This window comes from Salvelinus sp. IW2-2015, linkage group LG11 (genome assembly GCF_002910315.2).
Source record: "Salvelinus sp. IW2-2015 linkage group LG11, ASM291031v2, whole genome shotgun sequence".
NCBI lineage: Eukaryota > Metazoa > Chordata > Actinopteri > Salmoniformes > Salmonidae > Salvelinus > Salvelinus sp. IW2-2015.
In genome coordinates, this window is record NC_036851.1 from 28,759,165 (window position 1) to 28,783,570 (window position 24,406).

Consider the following 24,406-nt stretch of genomic DNA (forward strand, 5'->3'; position numbering starts at 1 on the left):
TTAGCTATCTGACTGCCGTGAACTTTTAATCTAAGACAATTGCAAGCAAAGTATTTGCCTACCAAGTTGATGATAATAATTACAGATAGTTACAATACATTAAGAAGTTGCTGCTACTTTACTTTAGTGGAGCCCTCTACCGTCGAGCTCCAGCAACTTTCTGCGGTTTATACTAGATATCACAGCCACAAAGTCAAAATTGGTTAGGGTTAGGTTTAAATATGAATTTTAAGAAATGTATTTTAAAAAATAGGAGGGTTAATGACTTTGTGGCTGTGGTAACTAGTGATGACCCCCCCCCCCCAGATCACGGAAACAGCAAGTCTCACCAACATTGTGGTGCTCGTGCATCCGCGATTCTTCTACTGCGCGTTCACGAATCCGGCTCACTCACTGCATGATGGCCGAGGGAGGCGGACCCGAGTTGGGTAGCGCGGCAGACCCCGACCCCGAGTCTGTAGCCGCTCAAATACCGACACCTTCAACCGAGAGTCAAAAACAGAGTATTGGAACACTTCTCAAAACAACTCTACGAAAGAGCGACGAGTGGTAAGGAAGTGTATTGAATGTAACTTTAGCAGCTAGACAATAGCTACGGTAATGTTAGCTAGGCTAGCTACTTTTCAGTTCAGGGGAACTAACGTTAGCCAGCTAGCTAGCGAGTAGCATAGGCCTGTCAGAGACGGGTAAACCGGTTCCTATTGCATTGAACGGGAAATCGTTTGTTTTATGGAGTTAGTTGGGCCAGAGTAGACATGTGACTAACATTAACAAATTAACCTTCTCACCCGATAGTTACTGTAGCTAGTGCAAGCTAGTTAGCTAGCTAGTTGTACTTAGTTAATAACTAAGGTTAGCCAACCGGCAAGCTATCCAAGCGAAGGCATTGCGCAAGTTAACTCTGTCTACTCACATAAGCTTGCTAGCCGGCTAACTAGTTACGACATGACGAGGTGTAGTCAAAAGGCCCCTGTTCAATGCGATAACGAGTGACTGCGAAGTAATGTTATCTAGCTAACGTTAGCTATTTTACAAGCTAGCTAATGCTTTGTCATTGAAACTGGATAACACCCACCGACTGGCCCTCTCAGATATTCAGTTGCCAAGGCCACAGGTTTCCAGTTGAGATCTTTGCAAGGTTTTAACTTTAACTAGCCATATCCATACTGAACAACAAGGGACGGGAAACAACCAATGTGGGCTCAGTAGAGTTAGGCTAACCAGACAGGCACTACCAGTACATGCGACTATTAAACACTGAATCCCTGAACACGTTGTCTTGAGACAAGCAAGCTGCCGGGTCATAACGTTGTGTTTGTTATGGTACATACATCTAAATAAACTTAGCAAAATTCACAACATGTTTATTTAGCTTAAGTAAGCAATCGTTTTAGTTGGGATCGATGGCAAGTTTGATATGCTTTTGGGGCAAGGCTACAGACAACTTCGATTGTTTTGGCCTCTGAGTCTTTCTAAACAGGGCAATGTCAGCTGGGTAGGTGTTTTCAGCAACGCAGGTGTACAGTGCCTTCAGAAAGTATTCACACCCTTTTACTTTCCCCACATTTTGTTGTTACAGCCTGAGTTTAAAATTGATTAAATTTAGATTTTGTCTCATTGATCTACACAACACCCATTAATGTCAGTGAAATGTTGTTTGTAGAATTAATAATAATACAAAATGAAAAGCTGAAATGTCTTGGGTGAATAAAGTATTCTACCCCTTTGTTATGGTAAAATTGTTATTAACAAATTGCATCATATGTTGCATGGACTCATTCTGTGTTGATTAATAGTGGTTAACATGATTTTCGATTAACTAATCCATCTCTGTACTCCACACAAACAATTATCTGTAAGGTCCCTCAATCGAGTAGGGAATTAAAAGCACAGATTCAACCACAAAGACCAGGGAGTTTTTTTTTCAATGCCTCGCAAAGAAGGGTTAAAAACAAAAAAAAGTAGATGCTGAATATCCCTTTGAGCATGGTGAAGTTATTAATTTCACTTTGGATGGTGTATCAATACACCCAGTCACTACAAAGATACCGGAGTCCTTCCTAACTCAGTTGCCAGAGAGGAAGGAAACTACTCAGGGATTTCACCATGAGGCCAATGGTGACTTTATAAGAGTTAGTTTAATGGTTATGATAGGAGAAAACAATAATGTTGTCAATAATTGCGCGAAAGATCAAAATTGGCCTGGCTGTGTAAACAGAGCCTAGTATGCTGACTCCTGACCTCATTTTAAACAGAGCTGAGATGGGCTTTAGTTGCATTAAAGTACACCTAGCTAATTTAGTCACTAAGTTCTCATATCTAATAAGGGTTCTTTAGAAATAAAGTTTCCCTTGCCTGGACTTTGGACCATGTGTAATCCTGCTTGAGATGAGATTAAAGACATGCTACTATATGTGAATGTGACGTAGAGCGCAAGACAGTTTGTTTTGGAGTTGCATAATATGTTGACAGATGAATACTAACACTAAACAGGTTTCCATTCAACCTTTTTATGCAAGTAAAGTACATGTCGGATAAATGTCATGACGGGCCTGCTGGAAAAATAACGTATTTCGGTAAACTTTCCAAATGTCGAAAAAACTAAATACGCTAGACAAGGTGTCATCCTTTTTGTGTCAGTAAAATCAATGATGCAAGAAATGTTGGTGTAAAGTTTTTTTTTAATGCACAAATATTGATATAACATTCATATCGAAGTAAACTGAGTCACACAATGCCTTGTGGTCCTCCCACTATGACTCTTCGGGGAAGCATGCAGTTTATTAGGCTACAGATGAAATAAGTAATGATCAACTTCAGGGTGGTGAAAGTGCAACGTGTAGAGCTTGATGCTTTATTAGGCTACTAGGCTTTTCCAATAAATATCGAGCGTCTTATTCTGGTGACATGATGCTTGGCTGCCGTTTGAAGAAAAAAACATCTTGCTCTTTTGTCAATAAAAGTCATGTAGGCTTTACGTGAGTTTTATCCATTGGCACGCACAAAGAGCTGTTGGCTAGAGCGCATGTGCCAATACCAGAGTGGGCACACTCGCTATATAAAGCACATTCTTTTGTGAGAAAACCATCGGAGTTGAAAATGTGCTCGAAACCCTTTTTTAAAAATTTATTTTTAATTTTATCCCCTTTTCTCCCCAATTTTCGTGGTATCCAATCGCTAGTAATTACTATCTTGTCTCATCGCTACAACTCCCGTACGGGCTCGGGAGAGACGAAGGTCGAAAGCCACGCGTCCCCCGAAGCACAACACAACCAAGCCGCACTGCTTCTTAACACAGCACGCCTCCAACCCGGAAGCCAGCCGCACCAATGTGTCGGAGGAAACACCGTGCACCTGGCCCCCTTGGTTAGCGCGTACTGCGCCCGGCCCGCCACAGGAGTCGCTGGAGCGCGATGAGACAAGGATATCCCTACCGGCCAAACCCTCCCTAACCCGGACGACGCTAGCCCAATTGTGCGTCTCCCCACGGACCTCCCGGTCGCGGGCCGGCTGCGACAGAGCCTGGGCGCGAACCCAGAGACTCTGGTGGCGCAGCGAGCACTGCGATGCAGTGCCCTAGACCACTGCGCCACCCGGGAGGTCACGAAACCCATTTTAACTACACTGAACAAAAATATAAACGCAACATATTTGGTTTCATGAGCTGAAATGAAAGATCCAAGAAATGTTCTATACGCACAAAAAAGCTTCTCACATGTTGTGCACAAATTTGTTTACGTCCCTGTTAGTGAGCATCTCTCATTTGCCAAGATAATCCATCCACCTGACAGGTGTGGCATATCAAGAAGCTGATTAAACAACATGATCATTACACCCCTTGCCCCTTGTGCTGTGGACAATAACGCAATGCCACAGATGTGGCAAGTTTTGAGGGAGTGTGCAATTGGCATGTTGACTGCAGGGATGTCCACCAGAGCTGTTGTCGGGATTGAATGTAATTTCTCTACCATAAGCCGCCTAAAAAAAATTGACAGTATGTCCAACCGGCCTCAACTGCAGACCACATGTATGGCTTCATGTGGGCGAGCGGTTTGCTGAATGTCAACGTTGTGAACAGAGTGCCCCATGGTGGCGGTGGAGTTATGGTATGGGCAGGCATACGCTACGGACAAAAACACAATTGCATTTTATCGATGGCAATTTGAATGCACAGAAATACCTTGACGGTATCTGACCAACCGATGCATACAGCGCATTCGGGAAATATTCAGAACCCTTCACCTTTAACACATTTTGTTACGTTACAGCCTTATTCTAAAATAAAGAAAAAAACGATTTAATCTATCTACACACACTACTAATAATGACAAAGCAAAACAGGTTTTTAGAAATGTTGGTGAATTTATTAAATAAACTGAAATCTCATTTACAAAAGTATTCAGACCATTTACTCAGTACTTTATTGAAGCACCTTTGGCAGCGAATACAGCCTCAAGTCTTCTTGGGTATGACGCTACAAGCTTGGCACACCTGTATTTGGGGAGTTTCTCCCATTCTTCTCTGCAGATCCTCTCAAGCTCTGTCAGGTTGGATGAGGAGCTTCGCTGCACAGCTATTTTCAAATCAAATTTTATTGGTCACATACACAAGTTTAGCAAAGGAATGGAATTAAGAATATATCAAATATATGGATGAGCAATATCAGAGCGGCATAGACACAGTAGAATAGAATACAGTAAATACATACGAGATGAGTAATGCATAATATTAAACATTAAAGTGACTAATGTTCTATTTATTAGTGGCCAGTGATATCAAGTCTATGTATATAGGCTGCAGCCTCTGTGCTAGTGATGGCTATTTTAACAGTCTAATGACCTTGAGTTAGAAGCTGTTTTTCAGTCTCTCGGTCCCAGCTTTGATGCACCTGTACTGACCTCACCTTCTGGATGACAATGGGATGAACAGGCAGTGGATCGGGTGGTTGTTATCCTTGATGATCTTTTTGGCCTTCCTGTGACATCGGGTGCTGTAGGTGTCCTGGAGGGCAGGTAGTTTGCCCCCGGTGATGCGTTGGGCATACCACACCACCCTTTGTGTGTCTGTAAAAGTTGGTGAGGGTTTTAGGTGCCAAACAATTTTTTTTTCAGCCTCCTGGGGTTGAAAAGGCTCTGTTGCGCCTTCACCACACTGTCTGTGTGGGTGGACTGTTTCAGTTTGTCAGTGATGTGTACGCCGAGGAACTTGAAGCTTTCCACCTACTCCACTGCAATCCCGTTGATGTGGATAGAGGGGTGCTCCCTCTGCTGTTTCCTGAAGTTCCACGATCATCTCCTTTGATTTGTTGACATTGAGTGAGAGGTTATTTTCCTGGCGCCACACTCTGAGCCCTCACCACCTTCCTGTAGGCTGTCATTGTTGGTCATCAAGCCTGCTACTATTGTGTAGTCTGTGAACTTGATGATTGAGTTGGTGGCGTGCTTGGCCACGCAGTCATTGGTGAACTGGGAGTACAGGAGCCCCAGTGTTGAGGATCATCGTAGCGGAGGTCTTGTTTCCTACCTTTCAGGTCTCTCCAGAGATGTTCGATCGGGTTCAAGTCCAGGCTCTTGCTGGGCCACTCAAGGACATTCAGAGACTTATCCCGAAGCCACTCCTGCGTTGTCTTGGCTGTATGCTTAGGGTCAATGTTCTTTTGGAAGGTGAACCTTTGCCCCAGCCTGAGGTCCTGAGTGCTCTGTAGCAGGTTTTTGTCAAGGATCTCTCTGTACTTTGCTCCGTTCATCTTTCCCTCGATCATGACTAGTCTCCCAGTCCCTGCCGCTGAAAAACATCCCCACAGCATGATACTGCCACCACCATGCTTCACCGTAGGGATGGTATTTGCCAGGTGATGAGCGGTGCCTGGTTTCTTCCAGACGTGACGCTTGGCATTCAGTCCAAGGAGTTCAATCTTGGTTTCATCAGACCAGAGAATCTTGTTTTTCATGGTCAGAGTCCTTTAGGTGCCTTTTGGCAAACTCCAAGCGGGCTGTCATGTGCCTTTACTGAGTAGTGGCTTCCGTCTGGCAACTCTACCATAAAGGCCTGATTTGGTGGAGTGCTGCTGAGATGGTTGCCCTTCTGGAAGGTTCTCCCATCTCCACAGAGGAACTCTGGAGCTTTGTCAGTGACCATCAGGTTCTTGGTCACCTCCCTGACCAAGCCCTTCTCCCACGATTGCTCAGTTTGGCCGGGCGGCAAACTCTAGGAAGAGTCTAGGTTCCTAACTTCTTCCATTTAAGAATGATGGAGGCCACTGTGGTTTGGGGACCTTCAATGCTGCAGACATTTTTTTTGTACCCTTCCCCAGATCTGTGCCTCAACACAATTGATTCTTGGAGCAACGCGGACAATTCCTTCGGCCTTGTGGCTTGGTTTTTGCTCTGTCATGCACTGTCAACCGTGGGACCTTAAATAGACTGGTGTGAGCTTTTCCAAAACATGACCAATTATTTGAATTGACCGCAGGTGGACGCCAATCAAGTTGTAGAAACTTCTTCTCACGGATGATCAATGGAAACAGGACACACCGGAGCTCAATTTCGAGTCTCCTAGCAAAGGGTCTGAATAATTATGGAAATACGGTGTTTCTGTTTTTTTTTTTWWACTAAATCTGTTTTCGCTTTGTTGTTATGGGGTATTGTGTGTAGATTGAGGGAAAACTAATTATTTATCCATTTTAGAATAAGGGTGTAGCGTAACAATGTAGTAAACGTGAAGGGGTCTGAATACTTTCCGAATGCAGTGTATCTATATTCCCAGTCATGCAAAATAGGCTTAGGGCCTAATACATTTATTTCAATTGACTGATTTCTTCATATGAACTTTAACTCAGTAAAATCTTTGAAATTGTTGGATGTTGTGTTAAAATGTATTTTTTTTTTCCTGTAATATTTTTTAATTTAGTACATGGGAATTTAACCGCAAAATGTATTTTTAATATGCACTACGTCATCATTCACAGACTTATCTGCAAGATGTCAATTTGATGGAAATATCTCTGGTTTAAAAATGCGCATATTGTTTTTATGCAGATTTTGGAATATTCACTTGATAATCTGTCTCCGATTGAAACCTAGCAATTGTTAGACATAATTTAGAAACTAGTGGCACAGGTTGTCTGCATGCAAGGCAAGTTTATATAAAACATTTGTTTTACCGTTGTGTGATATACATTTTAACCTGCAAGTTATCATTCCACCCAATACAGTAGCACTTCTTTTTGCAGGTTTCTGATTGATAGTCGGTGGTTCAAGCAGTGGAAGAAATATGTGGGATTTGACAGTTGGGATATGTACAATGTTGGAGAGCACAGTCTCTATCCCGGCCCTGTTGACAACTCTGGCCTGTTCTCAGGTAATGCAGGCATCATATTCACTTCCACAAAATGTCACATTGTATTTTAATCTGTGTGTAGGCCTGTGTGTTTTCTTTTGTCTCTGCTGTGAACATGATTCTAATAAGTACAAAACTAGTTAATTTGTAAGTCGCTCTGGATAAGAGCGTCTGCTAAATGACTTAAATGTAAATGTTATAAACTAGTAGTCTAAATACTTGATGTCATAAACTTACCTTGACACTCTCTCTCTTTCTCCTTAGACCATGAGACTCAGATCCTGAAGGAGCACCTTATCGATGAGCTGGACTATGTCCTTGTGCCCACTGAGGCGTGGAACAAGTTTGTCAGCTGGTATGGTTGCCTTGAGGGCCAGCGTCCCATCGTCAGAAAGGTGATGCCATTTAAAAATGTATATTTTCACCCTTTTGCGTTAGTCTCTCTCTTTAACCTTGCTCTTTCTCTCTAGGTGGTTGAACACGGCATGTTTGTCAAGCACTGTAAAGTGGAGGTCTATCTGTTGGAGCTCAACTTGTGTGAGAATGACAACATGGACAATGTGGTCACACGTCATTTCAGCAAAGCTGACACTATAGGTAAGAGAGAACAGTACTGTACTGTGAGCCAGAGAGCAAACTGACGTGTGAACTAACTAGATATATCATCTTCAGCCACTTCTGACTTTTTTAATTAACTAAATATTGTGTGTGCCCTGTCCAGACACCATAGAGAAGGAGATGCGGTCACTATTTGAGATCCCAACGGGGAAGGAGACTCGACTGTGGAACAAGTACATGAGCAACACGTACGAGCAGCTGAACAAGCCAGACAGCACCGTACAGGATGCTGGTCTCTTCCAGGGCCAGGTAGAGTACTGTCTCCACCCCAACGCCCAAATCCGCTCACTCACTACTAGGCCACACACAGCTAGAACTAGACCCTTTGCCCACTGGCACTTTCTTCATTAGACACACCGCACACGTGAATATTTTTTGAGGGGAAGCTGCAATGGTGTCGTCACTTATAATCTCATGAGCAGGGTTCGCTTGAGGTGCTTAAAGTACTTGAATTTGGCACTTTGAAATTAAAATACTGGAATACCTTGACACTTTAAAAGTACTTGAATTCAAATGAGAGGAGAACAGAAAATCATCTAATCTGAAAAATATTAGGAAAATGTATTGGTTTTACGAATACATTTCCAGGCAGACTGCCAAATTTGATTTCCTCAGGTGTTTTTCACGCTCTGCTTGCCAGGCTCATTCCACTGCCACTCAGTCAGGCAGGCAAATAACTGACTGACTATGTGCCCCCAAACGTCACATCATAGCTAAAATGCCGGTCAAATGTACATTCAATTCTGCCTTTTGCGCCTATGGGAAATTTCTGGGACCTTTTTTTTCTTCAGTTTATGAAACATGGAACAAACACTTTACATGTTGCTTTTTATACTTTAGTTCAGGATAGTTTACACCTTTTTTTTACCACTACGTCACTGGACCCAACCAACCCACACCGTGTAAGGTGCAAAAAATGCGTCAGACTTTGCGAGCATAGGTGAATCAGCCCTGAAGGTGGAATGACACAGCGCTGCATCTTGCGTAGGCACCAGTTCTACATTGTGACATTGTACTTTTTCTCTACAGAGCTTTTTTGCCTCATTCAAAGGGCGCCCGCGACATTCCGCTTTATCAAGCAGCAGCCGTGCTCCTGCTGTTCTGGTGGCCGTTCACATGCCATTTTCCTCATACAGCCCACCCGCCCTGCTCCTGACCAGCTACATTAAAGCTACCAGTCTGAAGCAAGATGGTTTTTCATAGCGTTTATGTAGTATTTTTCCAAATTCCCAATGAAAATACAATAGTCATTAAGCTGGAATTGTGTAGGAATAGGAAATGTGTTCACCCGTAGGCATGTCCCAAAACTCTGCTCGTCACTACTCAAATTACAACATCATCAGTACTGACTTAACACTCATGTATGTAGTGAAACACGTATTATTGAGTAGAACTTGTAAGGTAGTGATTAATAGTAAGTTGTTATAATTTTTCATGAGTTTGTGGCGACATACTGACATCTGGTGGCAATTGCATAATAGGAACTATTACAAATTGATGGTCTTTGAAATTAATATTAGTGCTTGAAAAAGTACTTAAATCCTTAAATTTGACTTGCCACTGTGTACGAACCCTGCATCAGTTTTTCCTCCCAACAGTTGAAATTGCACCAAGAGGTTGTTTTGTTCTCTGTTACATTATCCAGCAGCGATTAACTCTGATATTTGAGTATGTTATGACACAGTTGTTGAAATCAGCTGGGTTCAGCACGGCTCTCACTGGTGTGATGCCCACACAGGTGCTCGTGATTGAATGCAAGAACGAGGACGGCACGTGGCCCAGACAAGCCTCCCATCCAAAGTAAGTCTATCGTTATATGGTTACCCATCCTCTATTCTAGGACTTTGACTAAGGTTGCAAAGCGACACTATATTACTGGATCTTTCGAAGTTCATCAGTAAACTACTAGAATTTTGTTATATTTCAAGGATTTTATGTTATCTAGCACAAGATGTCTAGTGGCCGTTTTGGGTACTTCAGATTATCACAGGGGTCTGTAATATTATCTTTAGCCTTATTACATGTAAAATTTAAGAAATAATGAAGATTTTTAAATAAAAAAGAATAGAATGACCAAGCTGTAAACATTATCCTAAATATAAACCATCAACATAGTGAAACTCATTGGTGTTTTAATATGGGGGTTTCAGCATGAAAATATCCTTCATTTTTTTTTTTTTTTTTACACACATTGTTTTTACAATGTCAATATGTATTTGTTTTCAATGTTTTGGCCTCAAACTGGTGACAGGTGTGAAAAGTAAATAGTTGGAATAGTTGCAGAGTTTATTGAAAATAATGCCATTGTTGATAATTTAATTATTAGGCTATTTTCTCTTGAACCATACTAGATACCGTCTACTAGAAACTCATAGAAAATATCAGACAAAAAAATGAATACTATATATGAATACATAAAAATAAAAAAAATCCAAGTATAAATTTCGATAGATTGTCATAGATTTTCTGTTTATTACAAAAATTACAGAAGATTCCCGTAACTTTAGTAAATTACCGGTAGCTTTGCAACCCTACTTGTTGACTAAAATGGCTAAAATTGTCACATTTACTATTTTCTCTGTCTGGTAGGCTTGGGCGGTATACTGTATACCAGGGTATTTGGTAATAGCCACAAGATAGTTTCAACGGTATTGAAAAACCTTCTTTGAAGTGTTAATATTTGTAGCTACTTTTGAAGTAAATACCTGTAGTCAACTTGTGCAATATGTTAGGAGATAAAGCAGATCACGTTCTTTATTTTACCTGTCACATTATTTTACATTTACATGAAGCTTGCCATAGTTCCCCAGAACAGTTGAGCCAGTCATGTTTGTTTGTTAGTTTGTAAATAGCACAATGGGAGAAAGTGGGAGCAGGTGAGTCCAGCTGTGTATTGACAGGGGTTGCTATTTATATAGAAAGTGTTTTATTTACTTCAATAGTCTAATCAGGGATGCGCAACTATAGTTTTCCTTTGCAGAAAATACTTTAGGGCAACACATTTGGCAGATAGTAGCTTCATTTTCATCAGATGACAACCGAAGCGCAACAGTATTTGGCTGGCAGCCACCCAAAAAATAAGGTATTTTTTGCAAAAACTATGCATGACCATCATATTTCCAATGTTTTATATTAGAAAGAATGTAGCGGACTACATTTCCTAATGTTTTGCTGACAGAGAAAAGTAGGCTGACTACACCAAACAACACATCAGTCAGAGGAGCGCTGTCTGCTAATACAATGCCCATTCGTGAATTTTCTTCTGAGTGGAGAAGTGTAACGGAAGCACAAAATTTGTCTGATGCTGAGCAGAAATTACAATTAGAAGCATTTTAGATATATGTTTACAAAATGCAGCAATATATTTCTTATACACTTTATATTTTTTCCCTCGTGGAAAAAACACAGAATTCCCTTAAGTTTAACTTGCTAGTTATCAAAGTAAGTGACTTAATTAATAAGGTGACGGGGTATCAAATTGTGCTAGCTTTCTGCCATGTTTCAGAAGTCAACGCCCTTTTGGATGGGTTATCTGTACAGCTGGTGCTGCCATCTTGGTTTTCTGTGTGTTTTTTTTCTCTGTTCTCGGCCTGACTGCTCCCCACACAGTCTCTCTCGTTCACATTTGTAAATGTGTAAAATAAATGTCCAAAATTACATTCAGAGCTGGATTGCCTGTCTTTGCCATTTGTTTATTTTAGTTTGCTCTTGTAAGCATATTTAGCTAGCAGCCTCCATGGAAATGAGCTTTTGTGCTAACTTTGTTAGCGTTCTGGTAAAAATGCTTTTTAGCATTTCAGGTGCCCCCTTGTGTTCTAAGGCGGTAATACCGTAATTCCTGGGAGGAGAGAAAAACGATATGAACATCTGGATACCGCCAACCCTAATGTTTGAGTGCAGAAAATAGTATATATCAAATAATGTGTCTGAAACTTTTCCAGTAAGTCTATGTTCATGTTATTCAGATCCAGTACGGCTACATCCAGGAATTTCACTACCTCTCCAAAGCTCTCTTCCAACTCGTCGGCAACCATCTCCTCAACAGTAACAAATGGGGACAGCAGCAGCAACTCTGGCTATACACTGAACAACAGCACCTCCTCTGGCAATAGGCAAGCAAACTGTGTTTTTATCACTATGCCACAATATGCAGTCAATGGGATATCACTAGCCAGTCAGACCAAGTCAATGGAGTCCCATTTACTCTACCGGTCAAAAGTTTTAGAACACCTACTCATTCAAGGGTTTTTCTTTATTTTTACTATTTTCTACATTGTATGAAATAACACATGGAATCATGTAGTAACCATATTTTATATTTGAGATTCTTCAAATAGCCCCCCTTTGCCTTGATGACAGCTTTGCACACTCTTGGCATTCTCTCAGCCAGCTTCACCTGGAAGGATTTTCCAACAGTCTTGGAGTTCCCACATATATGCTGAGCACTTGTTGGCTGCTTTTCCTTCACTCTGCGGTCCGACTCATCCCAACCCATCTCAGTTGGGTTGAGGTCGGGTGATTGTGGAGGCCAGGTCATCTGATGCAGCACTCCATGACTCTCCTTCTAGGTCAAATATCCCTTACACAGCCTGGAGGTGTGTTTTGGGTCATTGTCCTGTTGAAAAACAAATGATAGTCCCACTAAGCACAAACCAGATTTGATGGTGTATCGCTGCAGAATGCTGTGGTAGCCATGCTGGTTAAGTGTGCCTTGAATTCTAAATAAGTCACCAACAGTGTCACCAGCAAAGCACCATCACACCTCCTCCATTCTTCACGGTGGGAACTACACATGCGGAGATCATCCATTCACCTACTCTTTATCTCACAAAGACACAGCGGTTGGAACCAAAAATCGCAAATTTGGACTCATCAGACCAAAGGACACATTTCCACCGGTCTAATTTCCATTGTTTGTGTTTCTTGGCACAAGCAAATCTCTTCTTCTTATTGGTGTCTTTTAGTTGTGGTTTCTTTGCAGCAATTCGACCATGAAGGCCTAATTCACGCAGTCTTCTCTGAACATTTGATGTTGACATGTGTCTGTTGCCTGCACTCTGAAGCATTTATTTAGGCTTCAATTTCTGAGGCTGGTAACTGTAATGAACTTATCCTCTCCTGCAGAGGTAACTCTGGGTCTTCCATTCCTGTGGCGGTCCTCATGAGAGCCAGTTTCATTGCGCTTGATTGTTTTTGTGACTGTACTTGAAGAAACTTTCAAAGTTCTTGAAATGTTCCGTATTGACTGACCTTCATGTCTTAAGGTGATGATGGACTGTTGTTTATTTCTTTTTTTTGAGCTGTTCTTGCCATAATATGGACTTGGTCTTTTACCAAATTGGGCTATCTTCTGTATAGGGCTAACTTCCTTGTCACAACACAACTGATTGGTTCAAACGCATTAAGAAGGAAAGAAATTGCACAAAAAAACGTTTTAAATTGAAATGCATTCCAGGTGAAGCTGGTTGAGAGAATGCCAAGAGTGTGCAAAGCTGTCCGCAAGACAAAGGGTGGCTATTTTGAAGAGTCTCAAATATAAAATATATTTTGATTTGTTTAACACTTTTTGGGGGGTTACTACATGAATCCATGTGTTATTTCATAGTTTTGATGTCTTCACTATTATTCCACAATGTAGAAAATAGTAAAAAATAAAAGCCTTGAATGAGTAGGTGTTCTAAAACTTTTGACCGATAGTGTATGTTTTGGAATATTTGTACAATCCATTGATGTTTGACCTGTTAAACACTGGACTCACCCTTACTGTTTCTACAGATTGGGAGGTTATAATTCATACAGCTCCTCATACAACTACAGAGAGTCACCATCCCAACCTGGCCTCTGTGGTCTCAGTAACCTAGGCAACACCTGTTTCATGAACTCCGCTCTCCAGGTACCACACACACACACACAAGGTCTGTGTGCAAACTCACATTAGCATATACTGCACAAAGAATTCATATGGACTCCACAGCAAATATTGGGTACTGTAAAACTAAATTAAACTCAGTCCATAGCCGCCTGTGCCTTTTTTTTATAGCTGGGCAATGGCACGCAATTTAGCAAATAAAAGCCTTTATCAAATAAATAAACACCAGTCTAAATGAATTGTTTACGAGTTTACCGTGAATTGTTTACTTGGTTTAATGTTTGTTTTGTTACATTAAATAATTCCGTAATGACACAAAAATTATGCCAATCATCCGTTATTATCTCCAGTAAGAAACTGCTGACAGCTGAGAACGGCTAGCTAACTGGAAAGCACAAAAACAGTAAACGTCTTCGGGAGTAAAGACACCACCCCCGAAACCTGACAGTGTGTAAATGCTAACACATTTAATGCAGGAAAGAAAGAAATGTATTAAAATGCTGGAATTAAACAAATCAAATTTTATGTCTCATGCTTCGTAGACTAACAGTGAAGTGCTTACTTACAGGTTCATTTCCAACAATGCAGATTTAAAGATTAATAAAAAATATATAAATAGTCACACGAGAAACAGGTACACAGTGACTATCTTTGCTTATTTGAGCTGTTCTTGCCATAATATGGACTTGGTCTTTTACCAAATAGGGCTGTCTTCTGTATATCACTTCTACCTTGTCACAACACAACTGATTGGCTCAAACGCATTCAGAAGGAAAGAAATTCCACAAATTATCTTTTAACAAGGCACACCTGTTAATTGAAATGTACTCCAGGTGACTACCTCATGAAGCTGGTTGAGAGAATGCCAAGAGTGTGCAAAGCTGTCAAGGCAAACGGTGGCTACATTGAAGAATCTCATATAAAATATATTTTGATTTGTTTAACACTTTTTTGGTTACTACATGATTCCATATGTGTTATTTTATAGTTTGTCTTCACTATTATTCTACAATGTAGAAAATGGTAAATGTAAAGACAAACCCTTGAATGAGTTGGTGTGAGCAGGCAAGCAGAACTTCAAGACTCCTTATTATTAGAGATTGCACATCAGCTGTTGTTAACAAAGAGACACATGCCCTCGAGTTTACGAGAAGCTGCCATTCTGTCCTGCCGATGCATACAAAAACCAGCTAGATTTATGTTAACCGTGTCCTCGTTCAGCCACGACTCCGTGAAGCATAGGATATTACAGTTCTTCAGTTAACTATGCAAATGAGCGCCTGGCTCAAATAGAAGCCGGTCTCTAATAAGCTCCCGTTGGGATGAGTGATTTAAGCAAATGAGCGCCTGGCTATTAATTTAAGTTTCAGGATATGTCTTGCTATAGAGCATATTTACCTTGTCTAAGACATCCAATTATCCCTTGTCTAAGACCGAGCTGTACTTACCTCTCTAAATCAGTTGATGGTGTGGAAGAACAGGCCACAGACTCAGGCTTAGACAGGCTCTTTGACTCACACACACACACCAAACAAAGTTTGAACTGTATATTTCCCCCTTATTCACCTCACTGTTTTGTTGCAGTGTCTGAGCAACGCGTGCCCTCTCACTGAGTACTTCCTGGATGACCAGTATGAGGCGGAGATCAACCGGGAAAATCCATTAGGAATGAGGGGGGAGATCGCAGAGGCCTACGCAGACCTGGTCAAGCAGATGTGGCTTAGCCGCAGCAGCTATGTGGCTCCCCGCACCTTTAAAGTGAGCATCACCATTGATATATGAGACTGAATTTCTATAGGTTACTGCAATGTAGTGCACCTTCCTCATCCTATTTTTGACCAGTAGATTTTCCAATTCAGTCAGTTACCAGTAGATTTATCCTATAGTCAGTTACTAATTTACCAACTCATTGCAGACAGCAATGAGCATCATAATTACTTTAACACGTGTGATTAACAAGCTGCACAGTCTGCTAACCTCCACCCTGTGTTCCCCCTCTATCTCAGACCCAAGTGGGTCGCTTCGCCCCCCAGTTTTCAGGGTACCAGCAGCAGGACTCTCAGGAGTTGCTGGCCTTCCTGATGGACGGGCTCCACGAAGACCTGAACCGCGTTAAAAAGAAGCCTTACCTGGCCCTACAAGATGCAGGGGGGCGGCCAGACGAGGTACACATACACACAATCTTGGTGATGCTAGAAAGGAGGATTTCCCATAGCATTGTCATTAAGTCCTATTATGTTTGTGATAACCTCTCTACAAATCTCTTAATTTTTTTTTTTTTTTTTCCTAATGACAGATTGTAGCTAAGGAAGCATGGACTAATCATCGCCTGCGCAATGACTCAGTCATCGTGGACATATTCCATGGCCTGTTCAAATCCACTCTGGTGTGTCCAGAGTGTGCCAAGATCTCTGTGACTTTTGACCCATTCTGCTACCTCACACTCCCTCTGCCCATGAAGAAGGACCGCACTATGGAGGTGTTCTTGGTCCGCATCGACCCCCAGTCCAGACCCACGCAGGTAACATACATATACACACACACACACACTGGATGGGTGCTGCGTTTCCCCCTCAATGTAGTTACACTGTCATTATAACAATCTTTTTTTATTTAAGGATTTCACAACAACAACAAAAAAAACAAGACAGAGTAATATAAAACCAGACAATGATATCAGACACACCAAAAACAAGAGAGAACTAATAGATAATAAATAATAGCACCACTGCTATACCCCATTATATACTGACTTTAGATACAGTTCACCTGTTAAGGTCCATTTGATCAAGCAATGAAAGGGGCCCCAAGTATATTCAAAGTAGTTTATCCAGAAGCGAGTAAGAAACTCTCTCATAGCTAGCCAGCTGTGCTATGGTACTGGCCCGTTCATCAAAGGGAGGGGGATCTTGTTTCTTCCAATGCCTTAAGAGTAAGCGCTTAGCTGTTGTGATGGCCAGGATAAGCCATCTCTTTTCAAAGGAAGTGAAAACATAGGCTCAACAGCTGAAGATTAGGACTAACATATACAGTTTTACTGTGATCAGGAACTTTCTTAATAACCTCAATCAACTTGTATATTATTCCACCAATCTCTTAGCACTGGACATGACCAGAGTATATGTGTATTAGAGGCATCATCACCTTTACATCTCCAACATCGGTCTTCTGGAATTAACTCTGTGGAGTCCAATTGAAGAGATGTGTTTACCATTTCTTTAGACATAGTATTAAAATTAGACAAGCATGATTTCCACTCTTCGTGGGATATATGTAGAGCCAAATATTTTGCCCATTTGTACTTTAGCCTTATTTAAAGGATCAGACAATTGCTCCTGTAGCAGATTATAAATTATTTATTTTTTCGGGCTGGCTATGGGACAGGTAAGGGTGCTTCCCAACCATTTTGACAATTACCTTCGTAGCTGGAGGTGTCTCCAATATTCATTATGTGGCAGTTTATATTTCTCTGTAATTTGGGTGAAGCTTAAGAGTTGCTTAGAATGCTCATCAAATAGATCTAACAGATCATTTATTCTGTACCTCAAAAATGTATTACATCCAATTAGGATAATCTTTTTGTGCCACAGAGGAGATTTATAAAGGTCCCTTTTTATCTTACCCCACAAGGTTCTAGTGTTTGTAACAGTGGGGTGATTGTTCAGTTGTGGTCTTACTTTGCCAAAAATTCCAAGCCAGGTCAAAATCTGGTACCAGCCTGGTTTAGCCCCTCCCTTCCAACATGGCAACCAAATACTGATATGTTTGACATTGATAGCCCAGTAGTACTTCCTGAAGTTATGGAGACCAGGTCCACCTTTTTTGGTGGAAGACTGACTTATATAAAAAAAWATATATGTTTTATACCTAAACTGCTGAGTTACGCCAAAGAAAATCTAGAACATGCCTGTAAATATCTTCAATGTAATAATCTGGGATATATATAGGGAGATGAGGTAGAGGATAATATATTACAGGTGCCAGCATCATGTTAATAGAATACATTTTACCCCATAATGAAATGTATATATTTGACCATCTAGCAAAGTCCTTCATTTTTAGAAGAAAGGGTTTCATATTCTCTCCAACAATATAGTTTCTAAGTGACCCCAAACTTTTGAACGGTAGTGTACATTTCATAATAATATTCTTAAGCAAGCCTCAGACAAAACATTCATTAGTTTAAACCTGGGCTAGTTGAATTTCATTAAAATATAGTGTTAGTGTATGGTTAATGTTCTGAGGTGCCCCTATTGTGTTTCTGTTTTCGTGATGAGGTCTGCAAAATAAATAAGATATTTGCGTATACTCATTGAATCATTGAGGTGGTTCTCAAAACCAGACCAGTTTTTTAATGGGGACCTAGAAACAGAGTGGTCTTTGTACATACTGCCGTGACGCCTTCGATTTCAGAGTGGACCGCGGTTCACCGACGGAGGTCATACCATCTATGTGTCTTAAGTCAAAATATTTGTCTCCATCCTTCTCTTCCTCTGCATCTCTTTTTTTTCTCATCTCCAGTACCGAGTGGTGGTCCCCAAGCTTGGCTTAGTGACAGACCTGTGCAGCGCCTTGTCCCGGCTTTCTGGAATACCTGCTGAGAATGTGAGAGCTTTACCCTTTATGTGCTGCTAGCTGAATAAGGGCCATTGTACTTTTAGACCCTCTTTTTACAGTCCCTGCCTGGCATTTGCACACATCCTTTATGGTTGTGTGCTCATGATGACATTTTTGTTGTGACTTGATAGGATTAAAACTATCGGTCAGTAGGCTTGGCGATACTCTGGCATATATTTTGAAATTTCAATACAGTAAAAAAATAAAAATAGGGGGAGTTGGGGCATCCACGTGTCAAGATCAAGCTTCTTGGTTACAGCAGAGACATTCTAGCCTGAGTACCAGTCTCTTTAGCGAACAGAGACTGGCCTTTCTACCATCTTCAAATATCTTCTATCATTAATGAGCTCGAGGAGATCAGAGGAGTTGATCCTGATTCGATAACCCTCAGCTATTCTCCAATCACAATGATTATCCAAATATTTGGACTATATCACTTCTTCTTCTTTTTTTACTCCACAGAACAGAGGTATCAGGTTTGCTAAGCAACCGTGTTTTGTTTGTCCACACAGCACGTCTAAATTCTGAAACTAAGGGTGCTTTCGTAAATTCACTCTGGCTATCTACTCCGATTTCAGAGCACTCTCGTCTGAGTTGTCAGAGTGCAGAATAACAGATGAATTTACGAACGCTCAACACCTGTTGAATATGGCCGGTGTCAGTAAACGTTGGCAAAAAAACGTAATGAAATTGTTGGCAGCACCACAGCTACAGTCCCCAATGCTATGGATAACATGAAAACAGCTTAACCAGCTCTGCTAGGGCAAGTAAAATTGGCAGAGTGAGGTGTTTGGAAGTAGCTAGCCAACATTAGCTAGTTAGCTTGGGTGCTTGACTCTCTTTGTGGGGTCAGAACTCTCGGATCAACCCTATCAACCCTTCTCCTCGGCCAGAGCATCCAGTGTGCGCTCTGAACGCTCCGAGAGCGAAACACTCTGAATTTACGAATGGACAATCTGACAACACTCTTAAATTTACAAACGCCCAGAGCGAAACACTCTAGCACTCCAGATTGAATTTACGAACAATCTAAATACATATTGCAATTCCAACCACAAAATCTATTTGCATTGATTTAAAGCCTCAAAATACAACGTCTTGCCTATCTAACAGCTAAATATTTGTTTTTGACATTGTTATAATTCTAATTATATTTTTAAGGTTCCACATGTTGCCATAGAAAATATTAATGTTATTTCTAACAACCAATGAGCAACTCTGCCGTATATCCAGCTGCATATTGAATGTTGTGATTGCCGAAATGCCAGTCTCTTTGGCAATGGCATGGAGTGGCAAGGAATGGAACGTTAGCTAAAGACTGGTGCCCAAACTAAAGAAATTCACACACCAAAAAAAAAAAGATAGCTTCTGGTAATACTGTATACCCCAGTATAGTACAGAAACGGTATGAAAATGTGGATACCACCCAACCCTATCGGCCAGTAAATGTGTAGATTAGGTTACAATTAGTTAATGCTTTGTAGCCTTTTTTTCAATTGTGAGGATAACATTTTGTGCCACTGACGGGTCTGATAAAGGGACTCCAGTTGAGAGGAAACCATAAATGCACCCTCCTGTCTTCCTAGATGGTGGTGGCTGATGTTTACAATCACCGGTTCCACAAGATCTACAGACGAGACGACGGACTTAACCAAATCATGGAGAAAGATGACATATTTGTGTAAGCCTGGTCTCTAATCTTGCACTGGAAGATAACATATTGAACAGTGGTTGGGTATGAGCAGACGTCAAACAGTATCTTTATTGTCCCAGGGAAATTAGTTTACAGAATAACCACTTACAGTGCCTTTAAAGTATTCACACCCCTTGACCTTTTAACGTTTTGTTGTTACAGCCTGAATTTAAAAAGGATTAAATTGAGATGTGTCGCTAAGGGCTACACAGATAATACCCAATAATGTCAATGTGGAATTTTGTTTTTAGATATGTTTACAAATTAATTAAATGCTGAAATGTCTTGAGTGAATAATTATTCAACCCCTTTGTTATGGCAAGCCAAAATAAGTTCAGGAGTAAAAATTTGCATAGACTCATTGTGTGAGCAATAATAGTGTTTAACATGACTTTTGAATGACTGCCTCATCTCTGTACCCCACACATACAATTGTCTGTAAGGTCCCTCAGTCGAGCAGTGAATTTCAACCACAAAGACCAAGGAGGTTTTCCAATGCCTCACAAAGAAGGTCACCTATTGGTAGATGGGTAAAAAAAACAAAAAAGCAGACATTGAATATCCCTTTGAGCATGGTGAAGTTATTAATTACGCTTTGGATGGTGTGTCAATACACCCAGTCACTACAAAGATACAGGTGTCCTTCCTAACTTCGTTGCCGGAGAGGAAGGAAACCCCTCAAGAATTTCACCATGAGGCCAATTAAAACAGTTACAGAGTTGAATGGCTATGATTAGGAGAAAACTGAGGATGGATCAACATTTTAATTACTCCACAAAACTAACCTAAATTACAGTGTGAAAAGAAGGAAGTGTTTTCAATAATGCACTAAAGTAAAACTGTAAAAAATGTGGCAAAGAAATTAACTTGATGGCCTGAATACACAACAGCATACCATTCTCTTTTATATTTTCAGGCATGTTGGTGGCTGCATCATGTTATGGGTATGCTTGTCAGGAAGTTCTTTATGATAAAAAGAAACGGAATAGAGCTAAGCAGAGGCAAAATCCTAGAGGAAAACTGGGAGACAAATTCACCTTTCCGCACGACGGTAACCTAAAACACAAGGCCAAATATATGCTGGAGTTGTTTACCAAGACGACATTGCATGTTCCTGAGTGGCCTAGTTACAATTTTTACTTAAATCTATGGCAAGACTTTAAAATGTCTGTCTAGCAAAAACTAACTTGACAGACCTTGAAGAGCTAAAAAAAAATAATAATGTGCATATTTATTACAATTCAGGTGTGGAAAGCTTTTAGTTTTTCTGGGTATCGCTGCCAAATATGATTCTAACATGTAATAACTCAGAGGTGTGAATACTTAAGTAAATTAGATATTTCTGTATTTCATTTTCAATAAATTTGCCAAATTATTTCAAAACATTTGTGCTTTGTCATTTTGGGGTATGGTGTGTAGATGGGTGAGGAAAATGTGTTTTTATCCATTTTGGATTCAGGCTGTAACACAACAAAATGTGGAATAAGTCTAGAGGTATGAATACTTTCTGGAGGCACTGTACAGTATCCACCACAGATACAAAATGTGTTAAAATCATAAAAAAGGAACACCCTAAGTGTGCTACTGTATCATTCTCCATGTTTGTGGTCCAGGTATGAGGTGGCGGAGGAGGACAGGGAGAGGATGAACCTGCCTGTGTACTTCAGAGAGCGCCACTCCAAACACACAGGCGGCTCCACGGGTACCATGCTGTTCGGCCAGCCCCTCCTCATCACTGTTCCCCGGCAGAACCTGGCCGCTGACATGCTCTACGAGAAGGTGCTGGAGAGGATCGGGTGGGTACGCTGTCTGTCTGTGGGCCTGCTTTTGTTTCCACTTCTGCTCATATGTACGGTATGCAGCACATAGACATGAGATATTGAACATGTACTTAGTGTGCTAAATGTGGGAATAGCACATGGCAAAAGGTTAACTTGCGATATTTACCCACTGTTTTCCCGTTCCAGGCGCTATGTGAATCGCGCTCAGAGCTCCACCGGTGAGGGGAGGGCGAACGCCTCTGCCTCCTCGGCCAGCTGCAGCCTGGCAGCTGAGTGCTCCGCAACATCCTCCAATCACAACACTGCAGGGAGTGGTAGCCCCCTGTCAGAAGGAGCGTCCTGCAGCTCCAGCAACGGCAGCAACCACTCCGGGACCTCCAACAGGTCCAACGGGAATGGTGTGTGTGAGGGTAAGCAACAACATGGATTAGAGTGCTCCAGCAGCAGTAAAGGCAGCACAGTTATTTACATCTTGTACACCTATTGGTTTCTTTATTATCCCATGATAAATTGTGTACTAAGCACATTTTAGTTTTGCATTCATGTAGAAGTGCAATACTTCATTGCCACAGGCTGACATGGCTTGTGTGAATCCGATATTGGGATTTCAGACGTGTGTGTGTGTGTTGGTTCCAGGTGAGGAGGAGGCCATGGATCACCAGGTGAGCCCGGAGCCAGAGAACGGACAGTCGGGGGAGGAAGAGGAAGCCTCAGACCTGGAGAATGGCCCTAAAACCAAACAGTGCTCCAGCACCCCGACCAAACTCTTCTCCTTCAGCATGGTCAACTCCTACGGAACGGCCAACATCAGTCCACTGCCATGTGACGGAAACTTCCTCAAACTCAATAGTTAGTATTCAGTCTCGCCTCTGGCTTTTCAGTGTTTTGACCAGTTACAAGAGGAGAAAATGTCTTGAAATAAATGTTTTAAACTTTTTTCGCAATGTTTTTAGTTAAAGTCAGGTGGTTAAAATATGTTGGTTGAGTTGCCATTAGAAAACCGGCTTTCGATGTGTGTAGAGGGCTGACCAAACCTAATCTCCTCCATAGCACATTCCACAGTGGCGATTGACTGGGACTCGGACACAAAGAAACTGTGTTACGACGATCAGGAAGCAGAGGTCAGTACAGTTTCAGTTGACTTGAATAGGTTGACCTAAAGCCCTTTTATTAATGTCAAAATTTGGATGCCAGTCTATGTCTATACAGTGTGTATCTGTCTGTGTGACTCAGTCCTCTATCCTCTGTGTGTACTGTAGGCCTATGAGAAGCACGAGAGCATGCTGCAGGCCCAGAAGAAGAAAGCCACAGTGGCTCTGAGGGAATGCATGGAGCTCTTCACCACCATGGAGACGCTAGGAGAGCATGACCCATGGTGAGACCAGGCGCAAGAGAAACAGGCCTTCATTACTCTACTCACTAAATCATTGAAACCACTACTTTGTTGTTTTGTGTGTTTTTGTCTGTTTCACTGATATCAACGATGCCTCACCTTGTCCTAACAGGTATTGCCCCACCTGTAAGAAACACCAACAAGCCACAAAGAAGTTTGACTTGTGGTCGTTGCCTCGCATCCTGGTGGTCCACCTAAAGCGTTTCTCCTACAACCGCTGCTGGAGGGACAAGCTGGACACTGTGGTGGACTTCCCTGTCAGGTACAGACAGCACTATGCCAAGAGGTGGAACTGTTCTGACAGATACGTGTCCTCTTTTAGTTTAGTTTATTTGCACACATAGAAAGAGTTTATAACAGTAAAAGTCCAGCTACTGGGGATGTAGAACTGTGATGTACAGTAGGTGCCTCTTTTAGAATTTTTTTCAAACAATGACAGGGACAGCTTGGCAAAATCAGTTGGGAGTGAGTGCCGGATCATAGAGCCTCTGTAGGTAATTCAGAATTGGTTGTTCTTGATTGTGGGTGATGTAGATGTTGTCTGTTTCTTGTTGAGTACTTATTGAATTTATATGTGGTGGTGAATTAGAAGAAAGAGGGTAAAACTGATTTTAAAGAGCTGTAAAATAAATTAAAAATTAAAAAAATGGAGCAACTTTTAAGAATTAATTTTATAAATATTCAGGAGTTCTCATTTTTTTTTAAAGTCATGGCAGTATGGTCTAGGGAGGGGCATAAGTAATCGAGTATTCGAACTAAGTCAAAACTCAAAAATACTGAACCTATTTGGTCAATGTTGTCTTGAAGACAACTTTAATTTGCTTTGACTCTAGTGTCCTATTTGTACATGTGTGTTTGCAGGACACAACAAAAAGTAAATTCACTTTCCCCTCCATGTCCGACTCACTCAATCGTGTTCCGAATGCTGCCTACACATGCGTGCTGTGTGCGCTTACAGAAATAAATGCCTATAACAATGTATCTAACTGATGGGATACACAAGCTACATTCCTTGCTAAATTATGACAGTTTTATCACAAATTCAAAATGGACTGGTTGACTGAAGTAGGGAAATATGTGTTCCAACATGGGGATGA

At 41.3% G+C, this 24,406-nt stretch overlaps 1 protein-coding gene across 1 annotated transcript in view; it reads left to right on the plus strand.

Annotated features, from left to right (window-relative positions):
• The first annotated feature begins 358 nt into the window (after nucleotides 1-358).
• The window catches only part of LOC111970125 (ubiquitin carboxyl-terminal hydrolase 4), a 43,234-nt gene continuing 19,186 nt past the window's right edge, over nucleotides 359-24,406 (plus strand). The window contains exons 1-19 of the mRNA XM_023996649.2: nucleotides 359-549; nucleotides 7,232-7,359; nucleotides 7,603-7,733; nucleotides 7,809-7,935; nucleotides 8,060-8,205; nucleotides 9,695-9,756; nucleotides 11,922-12,068; nucleotides 13,732-13,849; nucleotides 15,410-15,583; nucleotides 15,832-15,990; nucleotides 16,122-16,346; nucleotides 18,347-18,430; nucleotides 20,029-20,123; nucleotides 21,749-21,931; nucleotides 22,103-22,326; nucleotides 22,553-22,765; nucleotides 22,967-23,037; nucleotides 23,176-23,291; nucleotides 23,422-23,571. Coding sequence (XP_023852417.1) covers nucleotides 398-549; nucleotides 7,232-7,359; nucleotides 7,603-7,733; nucleotides 7,809-7,935; nucleotides 8,060-8,205; nucleotides 9,695-9,756; nucleotides 11,922-12,068; nucleotides 13,732-13,849; nucleotides 15,410-15,583; nucleotides 15,832-15,990; nucleotides 16,122-16,346; nucleotides 18,347-18,430; nucleotides 20,029-20,123; nucleotides 21,749-21,931; nucleotides 22,103-22,326; nucleotides 22,553-22,765; nucleotides 22,967-23,037; nucleotides 23,176-23,291; nucleotides 23,422-23,571 — 2,705 coding nt within the window. The 5' untranslated portion in view covers nucleotides 359-397. The remainder of the gene's footprint in view (nucleotides 550-7,231; nucleotides 7,360-7,602; nucleotides 7,734-7,808; nucleotides 7,936-8,059; nucleotides 8,206-9,694; nucleotides 9,757-11,921; nucleotides 12,069-13,731; nucleotides 13,850-15,409; nucleotides 15,584-15,831; nucleotides 15,991-16,121; nucleotides 16,347-18,346; nucleotides 18,431-20,028; nucleotides 20,124-21,748; nucleotides 21,932-22,102; nucleotides 22,327-22,552; nucleotides 22,766-22,966; nucleotides 23,038-23,175; nucleotides 23,292-23,421; nucleotides 23,572-24,406) is intronic.